At 34.1% G+C, this 19,867-nt stretch overlaps 1 protein-coding gene across 1 annotated transcript; it reads right to left on the bottom strand.

Moving 5' to 3' along the window:
- Positions 1 to 94: 94 nt before the first annotated feature.
- Positions 95 to 19,712, bottom strand: LOC144837346 (erythroid differentiation-related factor 1-like). The gene is made up of 22 exons (XM_078692408.1): positions 19,695 to 19,712; positions 19,235 to 19,317; positions 18,724 to 18,902; positions 17,715 to 17,778; positions 17,057 to 17,179; positions 16,246 to 16,382; positions 16,005 to 16,071; positions 15,418 to 15,539; positions 10,160 to 10,334; positions 9,495 to 9,579; positions 8,743 to 8,890; positions 8,286 to 8,355; positions 7,078 to 7,335; positions 6,463 to 6,754; positions 5,793 to 5,987; positions 5,347 to 5,547; positions 4,732 to 4,952; positions 3,937 to 4,095; positions 3,436 to 3,588; positions 2,589 to 2,736; positions 1,058 to 1,865; positions 95 to 392 (listed from the first exon to the last, which is right to left on the bottom strand). Exons 2-22 carry the CDS (start codon positions 19,304 to 19,306, stop codon positions 239 to 241), a joined length of 3,831 nt encoding a protein of 1,276 aa, XP_078548534.1. The 5' UTR covers positions 19,307 to 19,317; positions 19,695 to 19,712; the 3' UTR covers positions 95 to 238.
- Positions 19,713 to 19,867: the final 155 nt, after the last annotated feature.

Here is a 19,867-nt window from a genome sequence, read left to right as displayed (position 1 = left end):
ATCATTATCACCCTATGTGTCTGAACCAAGTTTGGTCAAAGTACAAGGGAATCAAAATTTGTCATTTTATTTTAAAACTCATATACTACACTACTGGTGGTGAAGACTTTTAATCTTTAAATTGTTGTTCTAAGCATGTACAATACAAACTATCCATGACATAGTCTAAGCCGTGATTCACACTAGGGTCTTGGAATTTGTAAAGTGTTTCAAACCACTTGCGTATACATGATTATCCTTATCTTGCTGTTTGTCCTGTTAACAGTTTTTGATTCAATAGTATTATTTCAGCTAATGAAAACGGTAAAGTTAATTGTTCAGTTGATCCAACCTTGAGTGATATTGCATACATCTTTTTGTACATGGCACACATCATCTCATTGTCCTTATTTCTGTGAATAAAACAAAATGAAAGAATTATAATACAATTATAATATAAGAGGAAAGTTAAGGGTTAACAGTGAACTTATCACTGGATGAACAGTGACATCCACTATGTGATAATAGAGACTTTACGAAACACGATGGTAGGGGAGTACGGCGAATATCCTGTGTTTGCTAGCGTGTAAAATCATATACAGTCAACATAGACGTTTTATTAGTTACGCACAATTGCGTGAAGACGATACCGGTAGATCTCTCTCCCTCCTCTGGTGATACAGCATAGGCCTAGCCTTCCTAGTAGGGCCTTGCATTCAAACGCCGCTTTTAACACAGCCATTTCAACCCAATAAAAATGTTAAATTAGAAGTTCAAATATTATTTAGAGTTTCTAAAATTCCATGTTTAAGTGTAATTTGAACTGTGTATTTAAGGTTATACACTACAAACTACAAAAAAAAAGTGTGATATGCTTAAATATGGTAGTGATATGACATCATCATGTCCATATATGGGCACATCACAATTCACATAAAGTTTGATAGTGTAAACAGAGCTTTAGAGGTAGGATGGAACTGAGTTACGGAGACATTTAAAGGTAATAAATATAAATTTGAACTTCTGAGAGTCAGAAATAGGAAATCGTTGTAGTTGTTGTTCATGTTTTGCTTCTTACCGTTTCATGTTTGAATGAACTTTGACCAGGTTAAGAAGCACATACTGAAGTCTTGATTTTAGAATGTTTTTCAGTCCTTCAATTTCAGCATCATCACTATCTAACTCATGACTGTCATTTTTCTCACTCTTGTGTTCTGATAAATGAGTAGACGTATTTCTTTTTTCATAATCCAAATCCTCTTTAGAAATGTTTTGCCTTTCAAGTTTTTGAGATTTAGTTTCAAGATCTATTTGTTCTTTTTCTAAAACCTCTGATTGATTAGAAGTACAAGTGTCTCTTTTCTGACATTCTACTGCAGTCCCACTTTTGAATGATTCTAATTGGTTAGTGTCTATCCCAGTTTTGAACACTTCTGATTGGTTAGAAGAGTCTATCCAGGTTTTGAACATTTCTGATTGGTTAGAAGAGTCTATCCCAGTTTTGAACACTTCTGATTGGTTAGAAGAATCTATCCCACTTTTAAATTTTTCTGATTGGTTAGAAGAATCTATCCCACTTTTAAATTCTTCTGATTGTTTAGAAGTGTCTATCTCACGTTCTAATGCTTGTGATTGATTAGAAGTGTCTCTTTTCCTAACAACAGCGAGACTATTGGATGGTTTACAAGTTTCTTTTTTATTGGCAGGTATGGTTTCTGAGGTAGTAGCGGTGACATTAGTTTTAACGTGATCTATGCTATCAGAAGATCCAGTATCAGCAGATGTTACATGTTCTTTATCTAGGATTTGTATTGTATCTTTACATTGCAATAAAATGTCCAAACAGCATTGCAAAGATTTAATCTTGGTTGAATTTCCTGTTTGACCTGTTGGGAGAGAAAAATAGGAGAAATTTATCAAACAATTATTCATTTCATTGCAATTAACAATATAGTTAATTTCATAAACTAAAGTGGATTTTTGAGCCCTAATTTTAATATGCTTGAAGGGAATTGACCCTTGGAAGAGAGATTGGAATGTTCCATTTATAGCCATCAAGCAATATATTTAATATGTAAAATAGTATTTTTAATAATTTACAATTACAATGTTGTAATCGAGTTGTGTACCGAGATTCAGCAATTAAAAACAATTATTGTAAACAGAGATAAATAGTATACTGGTTTTCATTGGCTGTTAAAAATCAGTACCGAAAGGATGTACCAACTTTTTATATAATTGAGTTTAAATTCTAAAAGTTAGGCGTGATTTACCGAAATTTGCCCTTACGTAAATTTATATATAGAAACTGCACTGTAGTAGAATTTCTGCTTAGTTTGCATTCTTTGCTGTTGCTTAAGTTGTATAATGGTATGTATAATGATAGTATGATAATGGTAATAATGGTAATATAATGGTAATGTTTAATGGTAGTATAGTTGTATCTATGATATGTTAGTCTAGTGTCCAAAAAACAGACTCTGTGAGTACTGGAAAATTTCCCAAATATATACAAAATTAGATAATCAATGAATTAGAAAATATGATCTAGACACACATGTATTGATACTAAATTGAATAAATATCAGTAATATGATTACATAACTTACTATGGAACTGGTGTTCAATCATGGCAACTCTTTCAAGTTGTACCCTTAGAAGTTCTGTTGGTCTTTCAAGAACTCTAAACAATTTCTCCGCCTTTTCATAATAGTTATCTGCAAGGGATTTTGTGTAGCGTTTCTTTTTCTCACTCATCTAAATACAAAATTTTGGTCGTGAAGAAGAATTTTGCAACAGAAAAGTCAGTGGTATTGTATTATATATTATATTTTGACTTGTAATAAATCTATATTATTATTATTATTATTTATTTTTCATTCTTTATACTGGGTAGCCTCTTCACAGTCAAAGACTGTTCTCCCAGAGGGCCCAGTGTACAGTATAGTACGGTTTATAGTCTTTCTACCACCAGAATCATGGAGTGAGTGAGCCTATTTTAATATGGAGAGCATGGTAGTTCAACTGATAAATCTTAACAGTTCAGAACACAACCAATTACACCACTGTGGTTTAAGATGGATAGTAAATAATCACAGAACTGAGCACAAGGGTGCAAGTGAGTGGCCAAGCGGTTAAGACAGTGGAACCGTAATCCATAGCCATAACATCGGGAAGGGTTGAGGCTCACTCGCTCCATGGTTCTGGTTGTATAACAAGTTTTCTCGGATAAGGAATATAAACCGTAGGTTCAGTGTACAAATCTAGCTTATGTGTACTTTAAAAACCAAGTACATCTTTCTAGACGAGTAGGGGGTTACCCTGGTGTACTAGTTCACACACAGCCACTGTCACAAACTCATCATAGTACTACACTATAGACTGGGCCCTCTGGGAGAACAGTTTTTGACTGAAGAGGTTACCAATTATAAACAAATTCAAAATTCAAAAACTAACCTGATTTCTTAGTGAACTGTGATACATTGAGGCCAGTCTGTAGTAGACATTAGCTGTACGGAACTGATGCAATACAGCATTACTGGATGATGGTTCCACTGATTCTGACAGTGATAACACCTCATGCATCAGATGAAGAATTTCCTTTTCAACCTTAACAAAAATGTTTAATGATTTTTATTTGTTGCTACTTAACTTAACCAATTAAAAATATGTAATAAAAATGGTATATTTATATGTAAATGGCTGTTCATTACCTTATGTGATGCTTACCGTAAGTGAAATAAGGAGGCATTCAATTCATATACTTCCTCTGCCAAAATGTATAAATTAATTTCCTACAGTATTCAACAGATTAATACAGCAGCATGACAAAAAAGGGCTTATTTCAGTTTTGCTTTACTGCTGTCAGAAAATATTGGCCATTTTAATAAATTCTCAAAAGTTTATAGAGAAATAACGATTCAACAAAAGTTACTTTAGAAATACTTTTTTCCTCACCTCCTCCCTAGATATCTTTGCCAATGGAGCATTGTCTTGCATCGTGGTTGCCATGGTGAAGTAAGTTGTTGATAACTCCCATGTGACAGCATCCCATATCCCAGAGTGCAGTGCTCTATTTCTGAGTGTACTTTGTGACTTTTTATAATAAGTTATAGCCTGTATTTAAAAAAGAGAACAATAGTAAAGGCCAGCTTTATGTTTGTGCAACTACAAAATATAATTGACGTATGTTTGGTAACATGTCCGATGACAACCTTTACAGTTTAAAGTAGCTCCAGGTTTAAGATTGTTATTGTTTATTTCAAATTATGTACCAGCACCTTTCAATTCATGGTATCTGATTGGTAAATCAGTTTATCAGTATAGACTGCCTAAATTGTGCAATACAATTGGATCCACAGACGAGATATGACGATTGTGTAGCTGGCGCTAGCCCTCGTCTAGCTTACTTGTGTAGATGGAGCTGACTTAGAGGATTTAGTAAGTTTAAAAGATGAAGGAACAAATAAAGTATGCCGTGGGAATGGTTATTGTATATCTGGAAGCAAAGAATTATCAAATGCAGGCCTTTTGTTGATGTTTGCTTCTCAGCGAAACTGTGCTAATAGCTAGGCCTAGTACTCCAAACAAGTCCATGTTATGCGTTCGCTTTGGCTCAGCTAGCCTACAGCTGAATTGCGGGAAACGGTTATATAAAACAAATATTAACTGGGCTTTCATCATTTTTAAACCCAGAGCTACCTTGTAAACATTGAATCAGCAGTTTTAACTGGTTGTTGGAATAAATGTTACCTTATTAAAATAATGTCTCTCATCTTTACTGAAACCCTCTGTCTCTCCGTCACTGCTTGACGCCATAAATGCTTGAGCACATATCCTCATCAGCCGCCCCATGTTGTTGTACAGCAAGGCAACGTTGACAACATCAGACACAGCGTTGAAAGCTTTTAATGCCTTTTCAAAACACTGAAAACTCTCTGTCCATATCTTTTGTTCTTCAGATAGTGGTACTCCTAAATGAGAATGAGTATACTCAATCATACTATAGAGTGTGATAGTGTAATGGTATGCATATCAAAATAATGATGAAAAACTATTAAAATTAAAGCAATAAGTTTGTAAGCAATTTGTGATTTTGCTTCTCTCGTAAGGGTTATGTCATGTCAGTTATGCCAATTCAAGTGGTCTCTCATCTGTCCAAGACAGTGGCTTTGCGTAAACTAGTACACCATAAAAAGATACTTCTAGGTTCTCTAAAGTGCACGAAAGCATTTTGTGTACCCTGGACCTACGAGAAGACTCATTCTACCATGGAGCGAGCCACGAACCCTTGTCAATATTATTGCTATTACGCTTCCACTGTCTTACAGCTCTGCCATTTACTTGCATAATAAATGTATAAAATACCTGTCTGTCGTTTTTCAGTTGCAAGATTCATAAACCAAATACCAAGCTCGTTACGTGCGCTACCCAGCTTTCTCGTTGACGTGATTAATATTTCGGGATCAAGTCCTTCACTATAGTGATCCAAGATAGACTCATAACATATACAAGCTGTTCTCAAACAGTCTTGTCTTTTAGATTGGAGTTGAACGGCCCAAGACAAATCTTTTTTTTTTTTAAATGAAAAGAGAGAAAGTATTAAATTTAATATATTTTTAGGCCAAACTTCATACTATAACTTCTAAAAAATATTTAACACTCAAGGCGTGTATACCACACAATGGGTTAGAACAACTATGTACACACACAACTAAATTCAAAAATTGAATGACAGGGATACACTTTTTGTGTGTTATAAAATCTATTTCTAAAGATAAATTATTACTATTTGTTCAATATATTTTATTCACCTTCCATATCAGAATCTTCAGTTGTATGCTCCAAAATCTTGGTCTCATTTTCACATATCTTGTTAAATTCTTGTTCATGTTGCTTAATGTTGTCTACCATAAGTAAGTGTGTATCGCCGCATACTTCTAAGATCTCGCTGATCCGTCTGTTGCATTCGTTAATTTTCCCAGCATACTTATAGTCAACAACACTCTCTATAGATGCAAAGGAAACTGTGGTAAAAGCTCTGTCTACACAAACTTTATGTGACAACAAAATGTGATATGCCCATATATGGACATGATGATGTCATATCACTACCATATTTGGAAATATCACTGCCATACTTGGGTACATCACACTTTTTTTGTCTAACTAGTTTGATAGTGTAGACAGAGCTTTATTACAAGGGCTTAGGTTGGTTTGAGCATGAGGTGGTCTTATTTAGTGAGGTGGAAAGAAGGTTTAAAAAAGCAACTTTACAAGCAAGCGTTTATGAGATGATACAGTGTTAAGGCTAGAGTGAACACTTTGTTCAGGTCACCCCTATTCAGGATTGAAGGTACCCAGTGGGAGGGTAATCATTCCCCTTCCCAGTCTATGCTCTTGAAATTAATTTATTCTGTTATAAAAACAATAGCAATTAAATGCGTAAGTCTGTGTATTGTTAATCTCACTAGCTAAACTTACCGAAGCATGACAAGGCAACACGGGCATGGCGTAATGCTACACCATAACTCTTGATCTGTACCTCATGCTTAGCTTGGGTCACGAAACAATCTAAAGCATTTAACAGCAGATCTAACTTGTACATTTGTTGCCACGAGTCCACAGGTAAACACATGTTTGAAGTTGTTGATCTGACGAAGGAGTCTTTGCGGACCCTGGTAGCATCCTTTGTGACGGTTTTATACTTTAGTGGGATTGGTTGTGAACCGGCATTAAACTTTGATGGTTCACAATTTTCAATACATTTCAAACCCTGTAAAAATTCATAAAAAAACCTAATTAAATTATAACTATTAATCGCCCTAAATAATAACAGTATAACAGTGGCAGGTCCAGGTTTTTGAAATAGGGGGCACAGGGGCTAAAAATTGAAAATTTTAGGTGCTGAACTGAAATTAGTGTCCTATCTTTTGCATAACAACTTGAAAAAATTAGGGGGCCAGACCGGCTGGGCTCCCCTTGAATCTGCCTATGCGATAGTGCATTCAAAGGATCTTCCTCCTTTGGATCCTCTACTAATGTAATGCACTGAATTTTAGTACTGTAATAAATATTTCAATGATTTAATATTCTCACCTTAACTATAACATCAACAGCACATTTTGCAAGTTCTTCTGGTGATTTTTGCTCTTTTGACACGTTTTCCTCTTTGTTATTGACCATTTCTCCAGGATTTATCAACCTCCTGACATCAACTTCTGAGGTGGGTTTAATAGTGTCGCTGACCTCATCATGCCAAATCTTAGACATTATGTCGTCTTCTTCTTCATCATCTTTGTTATTGATGTTACTCAAGTATGAGTGGCTGAGTAGGTAGGTAGCTGCTGCCATTATCTAAGAAAGCAGTAAAGCTCTGTCTACACTATCAAACTTTATGTGACAAACAAATTTGATATGCCCATATATAAACATGATGATGTCATATCACTACCATATTTGAGCATATTACTACCATACCCTATTTGAGCACATCACATGTTTTTGTCACATAAAGTTTGATAGTGTAGTGCTTAAGGATGTTTATTTTATTTCAATAGATATTTATTCTGGGTGACCTCTTCAGTACGAGACTCGCAGTATAGGACCAGATGATTATCAGCACACTGGGAGATAATCCTCTACTGTTTTACGAAGAGTGTACCAAGTTTTTTATCGTGCGCAGGAACAGCAGTTTTACAACTGTATTAACAGTAACATAACAAAATTGTTATGATGTTTACTCATTTATGTTTTTGGTGGGAAATGGCCCAGGGGTTGCATCAGGTGAACCACTTGTCATTTGGTGAGCCACTTGACAGTGATTCATATCGATTTTTGGTTAACCAGTCATTTGGATTTTGAACTCTTTTGTTTTGTTATGTATTTGTTCTTTTCTGATGAAATAAATTAAATGAAATCAGCAACGTGGACATAAAAAAGAACCGATTACAATATAATATCATTTAAAAAAATATATATTTATCAAAACATTATCAAAAATGTTGTTTTTTAAATTGATTAGAACTGTCAGTATACAATAACAACAAACAAAATGGACTATAAAATATATTTGTAGACATACTTGTTTGGAACAATTACATTTATGTACCCCTTTAATTTTTCACTCCTTGTGAAACATTGTTTGTCTTTTTATAGTGATTTTTACAGTTTTGTTGTAAGTTTTTTGTTTGTTATGAATGTTGTTTAATCTATTTCTCTAAAGAAACAGGACCATATGTAAAACATGTGCAATATCTATACATATGTTTTTATCCTGTATAATCTTTTTAAATAAATAATAGTACCTCAGTATTGGCCTGTCCTGTTTCCTCTAGTAGCGATATACAGTTTCTTAGTAATTTGCAGATTACAGATCTGTTGAAATCAAAATTTATATAAATATATTGATCAAATCAAAAGAATAACCAAACATTATTTGTAACTTTGTGCTATTTTCATATTAACTATAAGTAGAAGTTAGCATTTAATTAAAGAACATTAATGTGGGGCAAATGTTTTGCGCTCTTTAGCAATTTTATTAAAACTATTTCAAGGAAGGACCAGTTATGTTTTTATCAGTGCTACATGTAAAGCTCTGTCTACACTATCAAACTTTATGTGACAAAAAAATGTGATGTGTCTATCACTACTATATTTGGGCATATCACTACCATATTTGAAGCACATCACACTTTGTTTGATAGTGTAGACATAGCTTTATAAAGAGGGAGGTCTAAATGTTGGTTACTTTGTAATACATACCGTTTATTTGGGTCAGAGGCTGACATATTCTTGGCCACCTTGAAAAGGAGCAGGATAACTGGCATCACAAATGGATTCTTTCCACGTTGTATAGAATCTTCTGACAGACTACTAAGATCATACAGCTTGATGACATCATCATTGTTGCCTAAACAATTAAATATAAATTAATGCAAGACAATGTATGGTAGATTTACAGTGGAGTGGTATCATTTCTACAAGCTTTGTCTACACTATTAAACTAGTTTGACAAAAAAGTGTGATGATATGGTAGTCATATGCCCAAACATGGTACTGATATGACATCATTGTGTCCATGGGCACATCACATTTTTTTTACTCATAAAGTTTGATAGTGTAGACAGAGCTTTACACTGTATTATTCTTATTCTAAAAAAAAAATGTTATTGAATTGAATTGTACATATTCCATGGAGCTATCTATTATTTTATAGCTCCATGCGTAAACTACATAAATAATAACATATTTATGAGTAGCTGGTAAAAGGCAATTAGACAAGTAATATTATGTTTATAAATATAAATCGAAGAGCTGCATAGGCAGAGTAGATAGAAAAAAATCAAAATCAAACAAGTTAAAACTGCCTCAGTATAAATTTATTAACACAACATGTTTCGAGCATAGCCCATCATCAGGTGAAGAGAATTGTAACAAAGGATACAAACATATATCAGTCACAAAATTTCATAATAAAGCAAATCAGAAAATCAAAGATGAACAACAATAATTACCTTTGAAGAGCCAATAAGTGTGGCCTTCCTGTGTGCAATTACTCTTGATAAATGACAAAATATTCTGAGCAACATCTTTCACTACCTGTGTAGATAATTATTGATAGTGAATCCAAAGGCAAGTTACTGAAAAAATGACAATGCTGTGGGTATCAGTGGCTGGATCTCAATAGAGATACAAAATAAATAAAGCACTGAAAAAGTGAAAATGCTGTGGGTATCAGTGGCTGGATCTCAATGGAGATACACATTAATTAAGCACTGAAAAAATGATAATGCCATGGGTATCAATGGCTGGATCTCAATGAAGATAAAAAAAATAATAAGCAAAAAGCCAAATAAAAACGAAAGCCAGAAAAATTAGCAGAGATTTCGGGCAACACTGGCCCTTCATCAGTGCAAATCGATAGTAATCATTAAATCAATAAATATTCCAAGAAAAACAAATCAAAAAGCAAATAAGCGTATTAATGGTGAATGATGTTCACATTGTTTAGAATGAACCAGGGACTTAAAAGCTCTGTCTACACTATCAAAATTTATGTGACAAAAATTGTGATGTGCCCATATATGGACATGATGATGTCATATCACTACCAAATTTGGGCATATCACTACCGTATTTTTTTGTCATACTAGTTTTGATAGTGTAGACAGAGCTTTACCTTTGGAGAGAACTGAGCTTGCGATATATGTGGAATCTCTTCTGTTTTGATGACTTCATATCGCTGTACAATGCCGTCAAGATGGTAGCACATTGCAAGCTCTGGAACGTTGCACATCAGGTTATCTAGCCAGTAATCCATTCCAGTGAGGACATTGATGGGGCTGTTAGCATCCCTAGAAAAGAAACCAGAAAGAGACATAGAGGACTTGTTGATTCGGTTGTTAGCAACCCTTGAAAGGCATAGCCTAAAAATGACATACAGTACATGTCCACTGAACTGTTAGAATCCATAGAAATGTATAGTTAGGGAATATCTTGATTTTTCTGTGAAAAAATTATTAACAAAGGTATTTTTTGCAGATTCATACTCTATCACATACCAATATACACCAAAAAATTCCTCCAGACATCAGGGGATGGGGAAAGTGGTTAAATTTGACCTTTGACCTTACAAGGCATATGACACTGTATCTCGGTAACCATTGGTCCGAGAGATTTAGTTTTGGCACCAAAATGTTCCTTATATACATATTTATATTTACTATAATGAAGTATTTTTTCAAAAATTCATTAGAAATGGTGGAAAATGACCTTTGACCTTTTAAGCATATAACAGGTGTATCTCAGTGATCCTTGGTCCTAGAGACTTAGTTTTGGCACCAAAATGTTCCTTATATACATATTTATATTTTCTATAATGAAGTATTTTTTCAAAAATTCATTAGAAATGGTGGAAAATAACCTTTGACCTTTTAAGGCATATAACACATGTATCTCGGCGATCCTTGGTCCTAGAGACTTACTTTTGGCATCAAAATGTTTCTTACATGCATATTTATATTACTTTTAATAAAGTATTTTATAAAAAATGAATTAGAAATGGTGGAAAATCATGACCTTATATGGTCATGAAGCTGTATTCTGAAGACCATTGGTCGTAGAGACTTAATGTTTCTTATGGGCATATTCATATATATTAATAAAGTAGGCCTATTCTACCAAAAATTGTTTATTATGGTTTTTTCCTCAAAAAAAGCTTTATTTAATGCTGAAAAACATTTAGCTCGATTACATATTTGAATTCTCCTATCATAATAAATTCAGATTCAAAATAAATATTTATTTCCTTCAATTGCAGAATAGAAACATAATAAAGAACAACAATGAAATGTAATAATAAGGTTTAAAAAAATAAAATGTAACATACAAATCATAACTTTCATCAGAGAATCATTAAAAGAATGTCAACATTTCAATTCTGAGTAATAAAAAATAGAAAGCAAAAGAAGGTGGCAAAGTCCAAAAGGCAAGTCTGAGTGGGAGGAACGCCATTACACACACAAAATAAACACACACCCATAATGTATCCCTATCCGAAAAAGTTAATTATGTCTTCTGACCTCACATATTTTGTTATTGTATAATAAAGTACCCAATATCCCAAAAGTTAATTTTGTCTCCTCCTAATCTCACATGCTATATCCATGGGCCATACCGGCTTTGTAATGGACATGGTTCAAACATTTCCCATATAGTCTGTCTCATAACAGGATAAACTAAAAAAAAAACCTAACCCATATGGATTTGCCCAAATGAACCCTCTAAGGACCCTTTTGGGATCTCTATTTGGTGCGCTACATAAGACCCTGTATTACTATTAGTAATTAATATGGGGTAAATAGTTCATAGATTGGACCATATATAATAAAACTAAATATGCACCCTTGATCTTGATTATGGATTTGCCCAAATGAACCCAAGGGCCGATCTTCCATGGACCCTTCTGGATTCTCTATGTTGGGCTACAAGAGGCCCTATATTGGAAATACTGTATGTAGGATGAAAATGTGGGTTCATATAGATATGTCCATGGAATAAATCTGCCTGTGCACCCTCGATACTTAAGGAACATTTATGGATTTATCCAAATTAACCCAAGGGCAGGTCCTTCATGGATACCGGATACCTTCTGGGTTCACTATGTGGCTGGGGCTACATAAAGCCCATATTGGAAATATAATGGATGACAATGTGGGTTCATGGAATAAAGCTGCCTGGTGCACTCTCGATCCTTAAGGAATCCATATGGATTTGCCTAAAATGAACCAACAGCAGGCAATCTATTTAGACCCTTCCGTGGTTCTCTACTGTATGCTTATCCATATCACATCATCTCTGCCATTGCAGCCATCTTCTGTATTAGATCTTAAGCCATCCCCAGAAGTTCGAAATCTTGGGGTTTACATGGATTCCCACTTGCAGATGGATGATAACATCAATGCCATCGTTCTGCTATGGTTGGGATTAGGAAGATTGGTCTAATTTGTAGATTTTTGGATAGGGTAACAACTACACGACTTCTGCATGCCTTTATATCATCACGTCTGCACTACTGTAACAGTATTCATGCACTGCCCAAGACCCTGCTTAGGAAGTTGCAGATGTTACAAAATAGTGCTGCCCGTGTGTCGAACCACATAACACCTATCTTGCATGAACTGCACTGGCTTCCTGTGAAGGAGCGTCTCAACTTCAAGATATTGCTGCTCACATATAAATCTCTTCGTGTTTTCACTCCACAATCCTGTTGTCACAGTCTTCGTTCCAATTCTCAGAATCATCTTGTTCCTGCTAAAGTGAAGACTATCTTATGGTCACCGTGCATTATCTTATGCAGCTCCTATGCTTTGGAATTCTCTTCCAAACTGTATTAAAGATGCACAGTCAATGGCTCTTTTTAAGAGGCTTCTTAAAAGACATATTTTTTAACATATATTGTTTAATAAAGCATATTACTCCCCTTTTTTCCCCTTTTCCATGCCACCTAGAATTTGTTAGATCTAGTTTAAGTAGGGCAGGAGGCGCCCAAGTCCGGGATGACCGAGACACAACTGGTGCTGTTCGAGGTTCAATTAGACCGATCTCTGGTTAGTGACGAGAGTGTATCCCCTTACTTCGGTTTGGGTTTGGAATGGAATCCCTTTAATCGTATTAGTTTGTGTACATCGCTTAGAGGTTTCACAATATTAGGAGCTATATAAATCCAGGATATTATTATTATGATTATGTTCAGTTCTTTATTTGGTCCATGTATCAGATCAATGTATTTGGCTACATAAGGCCCTGTATTAGAAATATATCGGGTAAAACTGTGGATTCCAGCCTATCTGTGCAACCCTGATCCTTAAGGAACCCATATGGATTTGCCAAAATGAACCAGGGGTAACCTCTGGATTCTCTATGGCCATACATGCCCTTTATTGGAGATACATGGATATCTGGATGAAACTGTTTGTCTTATAATATGGATTCGACCATATGGGAAAAAGCTATTACATACGATTCTTAAGGAACTCATATCGATTTGCCCAAATGAACCTTTTGGGTACTCTATGGCAAATAAATTGGCCTTGAATCGGAAACATGTAGATCGAACTGTGGGTCCCTTACATCGGTCTATGTGGGAAAAAGTACTCAATAAATCTTTAAGGTGGTCTGCAGCTCAAATTTTAACTTTGGTTGAGACATATGTACTGTATTATGTTGTCCAATAACTTCTGACCATTCTGTAAATATTTCTTTAAATTAAGATATAATATTATATGTTACCAAACAACCACCACACACCCCCCGCCCCATCACCTCTTTGAATTAAAATCCATCCCGAGAGGCTCCTATTTACTTCTTGTATAGTTATTTTCAAACAATATAATCCATTAGATTAAATATAAATATATATCTATTATAAACAATTTGGATTCCAGAATTTAGTTCCAACTCTCTATGCCATGTCATTATTTAGATGAGAAAAACAAGTCAAAGGTTAAAATTTCATAAAAAACGGGTGATAGAAGTAATACTAGAATAAATAAACTATAAATTTATGTCAAAGGTCAATAACCACACTTACGGTCATTTTCAGGCAAGATCTTCTGTTAAACTGAATATAAATATATATCTTGGGAATAATTTGCTCTTAGTTTTAATTCTCTCCGACCTGCCGTTACTTAGATATGGCGAAAAGAGGTCAAAGGTCAATAACCACACTTCCGGTCATTTTCAGGCAAGATCTTCTGTTAAACTGAATATAAATATACATATTGGGAACAATTTGCTCCTAGTTTTAATTCTCTCCGACCAGCCGTTACTTAGATATGGCGAAAAGAGGTCAAAGGTCAAAATTGCTGGAAATGGGCTTTCCAGTCAATTTTACAAAAAAATTTCTATTAGAACTAATATTAACATATACATTGTGAACAATTTGACACCAAAATTAACTCAATACAATATAGCATGTTGTATGAAAATAGTGGCCATTTTGTTTACATGATAAACAGTACAGAGTACATGAAAAACATGATATTTCTCAGTTTTAGTCTCAATAACTTCAATCTACACCCATGTCCACAATCAACTATCAAATGATTCAAATTTTTTTACACATGATCATTATATTAGAGAGATATTTTTAGAGAAGTTTCGTTACCATTGAGTGCTACCTTAATTTTTTTTTCTGGTGTAAAAAATATAATTTTTTTGTTTTTTTGGAAAAAATTCTTATAAATTAGTATTAATTGACCAAAATTCATACTATAACCCAATATATACCTGCATAACTATATATCAAAATAAAGATAATTTAGTAAGCTATCATTTGATACTAAATAAAATGAGGTACATTCAAAATTCAAAACGTTATTAAAACAATAACAGGCGTATCTCTAATTTGACACCAAATGACCTTTGACCTCAAAATGACCCCCTTTCCCCAGGTCAAAATTCATGGAGGAATTTTTTGGGATGACTTGGGATGCATTAGAACATGAATCCACTGCAAAACATTTGTTAATAATTATTTCACAGATTGGCATTTTTTTGACCTAAAATTCCCTAACTAGTATAACCAGAAACATACATGCAGAACATTTCGATTGGGTCGTTAGAATCCTTAGAAAAGTACATGTTTGAATCATGTGTGTAGGTGTTAATTATCAAAAAGGGATGTGCTTACCAGAAAAAACCCAACTTTTTGTAATGCTATATACATCCACAAAACATAGTTTTCATACAATGTAGCGAGGGTACAAAATAGCTCCATACCGTTTTAGAGATTTATCAGGAATTACCAGGGAAGATGCCCACCCATACCCCATGTGTATGAATGCGTGCGTACAGTAGCAAAAATGTGTATAAGGAATAAACATACAAACGCTCTCTCTCTTATAGTATAGATGTATGATGATTCATAAAAAATACCTTAATCTTAGACTGACAGCGGGGAATGTTCCACCTCCAAATATTGGTAAGTCAGTACCCAGTAACATACTGATATCTTCAAACTTCCAAAGTACTTGCCTTGCAAAGTCAAATTCTGATGGCTTTAATAACATAAACATTAATAGATTATAGTACATCAGAAATTTACATGTTTTTAAGCTCTGTGTTGGGCAGTTTCTCTTATAAGTAATGAATTTGGGTCATTTTTTTTATCATATGTGTATGGATATGTGCAGTAACAAACATTTTTTATCATAAAAAAGCTTTCTCTTATATCATATTACATAGTCTGCAGTGTCTGTCTGCACCAACTGATCAAGTCATTCAACTTTTTAATAAAAATGTTTTCAATAGGTATATTGTTAAATTTTTACTCATGTTTTATGGCGTTCTTTTCCTGTTTTGCAATTTTTTACCTTCTGTATTGTTACATATTTTATATATTTATAAAACGAGCAATGAATTTCCGAAAGGATTAATAAAAGATATTTTGAGTATGATTTTGCATATTGTTTTTATTTGGAAAACCATATTTATGTCTCCTTAATTGTGAAAGAAGTAATTACCTCAGGACTGGAGGTCTCTGGAGGTACTTGTTCCAATTGCATAGCCTCTTGGTCCAACTGTCCAATGCTTTAAAAAATTCAGAAAATGTAATGGGCAAAATTAGCATAATTTCAACAAACCAACCACACTAACTTTTCTAAATAAAAAAAACCCACTAAAAATTCTCCCTGATACGTAGTCGCAAGCAACCACTTTATTAATCGATTTGTCTGTTGGTTCAAAAGAAATCGCACTACTTACCTATGGTATAAGAACTTGGATAGAAGATTCCATTTCTGTGAATTCTCCTTATGCTTTTTACGACGTTTAAAGTTTTTACCATCTTGTAGCAAAATTCCACGAATGAATGTGTAGAACCAATCATCAAGGTCATTCGACTATTATGAGGAGGCAAGTAAACAAAATAAATGATGTTAATATTTTATTATTAAGATTATCCAATTTTTTGTATTTTTATAAATTGTCATGATTGTTGTAATTCAGTTTTTTAACTGCAAGTACGACTGAAAAAATAAACCCTTGATTAATTGATTGATAAATGTTATATAATACATTTTCTTTCAATTGAAACTCACACATTAACTAAAAGTGGTGATAATGAAGATGTTTCCAAAGATCAAAAAATACATGAGCTATAGGGTCATGGGTACAGAGCTATGTCAAAGGTCGCAACTTTGAGATATGAAACATCAGAAGAATTTACATAATTTTTTGAATACATACAAACATGGAGAGTGCTATTTAGAACAAATTTGGGAATCAGCTTTAATGGGCATGTCATGTATTTTTGAAGCAAAACCATTTCTTTCTTCACTATCAAACATTATATGTCAAAAAAATGTTATGTGCCCATATAAAATATATGGACATCATGATGTCATATCACTACCATATTGATGTGTCACCCAGTAGCGACATAAGATCAGTTGAAATATCTTTGGGAAACTTCCCGCTTATGCGAGGTCTGCTATGTGGGAATGCAAATTTAGGTTTTTCATTTAATTGATTGTATTGGTGAAAGCAAAATCAGAAAGTGTTGTGTATAGAGTACCTGTGATGTTCCAAAGTGTTGATACAGATCTAGTTCATCTAGCAGCAATGTCTTGTCGATACGGTGAACAGCCATGCTGATTTGTGACTTACTGAACGGCATCTTCAGAAGTTTCTTTATATTCTGTAAAAATAAACCATTGATAAAATGATAAGAATATTATAAAAGTTCAAATATGTTTATTATCCAATAACACAATTCTGAAGATAAACAATAATCGTTGACATGCAATGTTTAAAAAAAAGTGTATTATTTTTAGTCCTCAAGCTTAACTGGAAACTGAGGAAATTTGGATTAGCCCCTCCACTGACCCACGGCAGTCAGTAGTGCAGCGCCTACCAGATCAGCACACCGGGACACGATCCCCACCTCTTTTCGAATAGTGTATCAAGTTGTTTAACGTGCATTATTTATTAAGTGCACAGGACCAACAGCTTTACATCCCATCCGAAGGACGAGGCAATGAAAGTAAAGGCTCTTTAACAGATAGGCTCGAACCCATTCAAGTTCGATATTATCATTATACTATCACTCTGGTATATACGCCGCTATTCTTAGACGTGAAAATTGCCTGAAACCTGTTAGGTGGTGAATACATGCATCACCACACTTTATATTCATAGTGGTGAATGTCTAACTATCATCACTTAATACTTACCTCTGATGCAGTGATTACATTAACTTCTGTTACGGTTTCAGGATATCTGTCTGCCATTAACAAACTGTATGAGGACAATTAGGAAATAATTAATGTTATCAATAATGTATTTACAGTGGCGTAACGCAGATGCCTGAGGCCCTGGTTTAGGAACCCTAACACTGGAGGCTGGGCCATTTTTAGCATACATATTTTAATGTCTTTTTTCCTCTGGGCACTGTTCAGGGGCCCTCATAAGCTTCGGGGCCTCTGGGTATAGCCAGTGAGTGCTCATAGCCGTTACGTCACTGTTATCAATAATGTATTTATATAAGTAGGATCTATGCAGAGTCAGTTTTTAATAATAAATGAAAGCTTGAAAAAAGTCATGTGCTTGACTTGCCAAGATAAGAACTTGCAACAGTCTTTGATCAAATGCATACTAGTTGCTGTTAAGCCCGTTTCCCACTAGGTGAATTTGTTCACATGAATCATCAGCTTTTATGCATGCATTATCCACATTTTCAAAATCCTTTTCTGCTATGAATTGAGAGCTCGAGAAATGAGTTGGCACACGTTTCATGAACACTCATGCAAATCAAACAGTTCAGAAGTCACACAATTGTCATATTCGATTGGGACTTTTACCGTTGAGTACAGTTTTTCCATTGAGTACTTATTTAACAGAGTATTTTGAGCGTTAAGATTGTTATTAACGAAAAACCTGGCGTTGTTAACGTTTTCTATTTGAATGATTTTCTGTTGAGCACAATTTACAATTCGAATACAAAAAGTACTCAATGAATCTTTATGTTGACAGAGAAAGTTCCCAATCGAATACGACAAATGAAAAAGAAAATCGCAGCTGTTCGTTCTTGTAGAGAAAAGGGCAGCGCAATCTTTTTCTCTGCAAAAGCACTAGATAACAGTGGAAAACAGGCTTTACAGTCGTCAATTTGACCCAAATACTAAGCGCACCATACCTTTTATGCTTTACAAAAAAAAAATGGATACATTTTAAATACTCTACCTTGAAAACTTTGCGCTTTGACTGTTAAGCCAATTCCTAGGCACCTTGAAGTATTTCTTGCCTCTAAGCCAGTTATCTGGAGGTTCACGAAGATTTGTGTGAAGCTCAAGTCGAGAGAAATTTGCAACGGCCCATTTCTTTGGGTTAGTGTCTTGGACTGGGCCATAAAAAACCTTTTCCTTATAATGAAAAATAGAATATTTAGTATTAATTTATTGAGTATTTTTATGGCAAAACTATTGTGAGAACTATACATTATAAAACATATAAGCAATCAAATTTAAAGTAAAACAGCTAGAAACTATTTGCAAAGCTTTAGGGAAACACTAATCCTTCTTCAGTTCAAGTAAACCCAATATTATTATATATTATTATTATAATACTGTACAGTATATATAAATTTGATAGACATAGAATTCCCAGTGATGTAAGTATGCTGCTTTAATTTAAATGAATTGTGAACAACATATGGGCTAGTCTTCCAGATGAACTAACTACAATGTCCTTATACCTCTTCAATTTGTTGGTCACTGCTCAAAACCAATGCTGGATTTCTGGTCTCATCTGAGTTTAATTCAGCCATCTTACAACAATCTGCTCAATAAAATAACTTAAATTAAATATTTGTTGTTGTTATTTATTCTTGTTCCTTCTAAATTTAATTTTTTTTGCAATATTTGTGCAAAGAAATTCTTGCACTTTTAGGAAAGTCAAATTGCAGAATGGCTTTTCATAGCACTGTGTAATTTGAACACAAAATAATTACTAAGAAGAAAAAAAAAACACAAGACAAGACACAAGATTTAATACTAGGCCTAAGTCAAATTGCAGAATGGCTTTTCATAGCACTGTGTAATTTGAACACAAAATAATTACTAAGAAGAAAAAAAAACACAAGACAAGACACAAGATTTAATACTAGGCCTAGCGGCGTATATGACCTAGAAAGGTCCAATTATATAAATCCTTACCTCTCAACCATGCTCCAACTTATTTACTGAAATATAAAAAAAGAAATACATAGTAAAAAATCAAAGACATTAGTAGGCCTAAGTCGGTTAAGCTTAGCCTAGGCCTACATCCGGCACACTGAAGTCTGGATGGCCTGGCTTTAAAAAAAAGTCTTAGTAGTTTAGAGGCCTGA

This window comes from Antedon bifida, chromosome 3 (assembly GCF_963402885.1).
Source record: "Antedon bifida chromosome 3, ecAntBifi1.1, whole genome shotgun sequence".
In the NCBI taxonomy this organism is placed as follows: Eukaryota; Metazoa; Echinodermata; class Crinoidea; order Comatulida; family Antedonidae; genus Antedon; species Antedon bifida.
The sequence above is the reverse complement of the archived record's forward strand: the minus strand, read 5'-3'. Positions and strand labels throughout refer to the sequence as shown.

What these genes read in the sequence shown, in the direction of transcription:
- LOC144837346 (XM_078692408.1), bottom strand. Translation starts at nt 19,306, where the DNA reads ATGGCTGAATTAAACTCAGATGAGACCAGAAATCCAGCATTGGTTTTG. An exon ending in CAAAGCGCAAAGTTTTCAAG is followed by an intron (nt 17,779 to 18,723) that starts GTAGAGTATTTA and finishes GTCCTCATACAG; the next exon opens with TTTGTTAATGGCAGACAGAT. An exon ending in CAGGACAGGCCAATACTGAG is followed by an intron (nt 7,336 to 8,285) that starts GTACTATTATTT and finishes CTGCTTTCTTAG; the next exon opens with ATAATGGCAGCAGCTACCTA.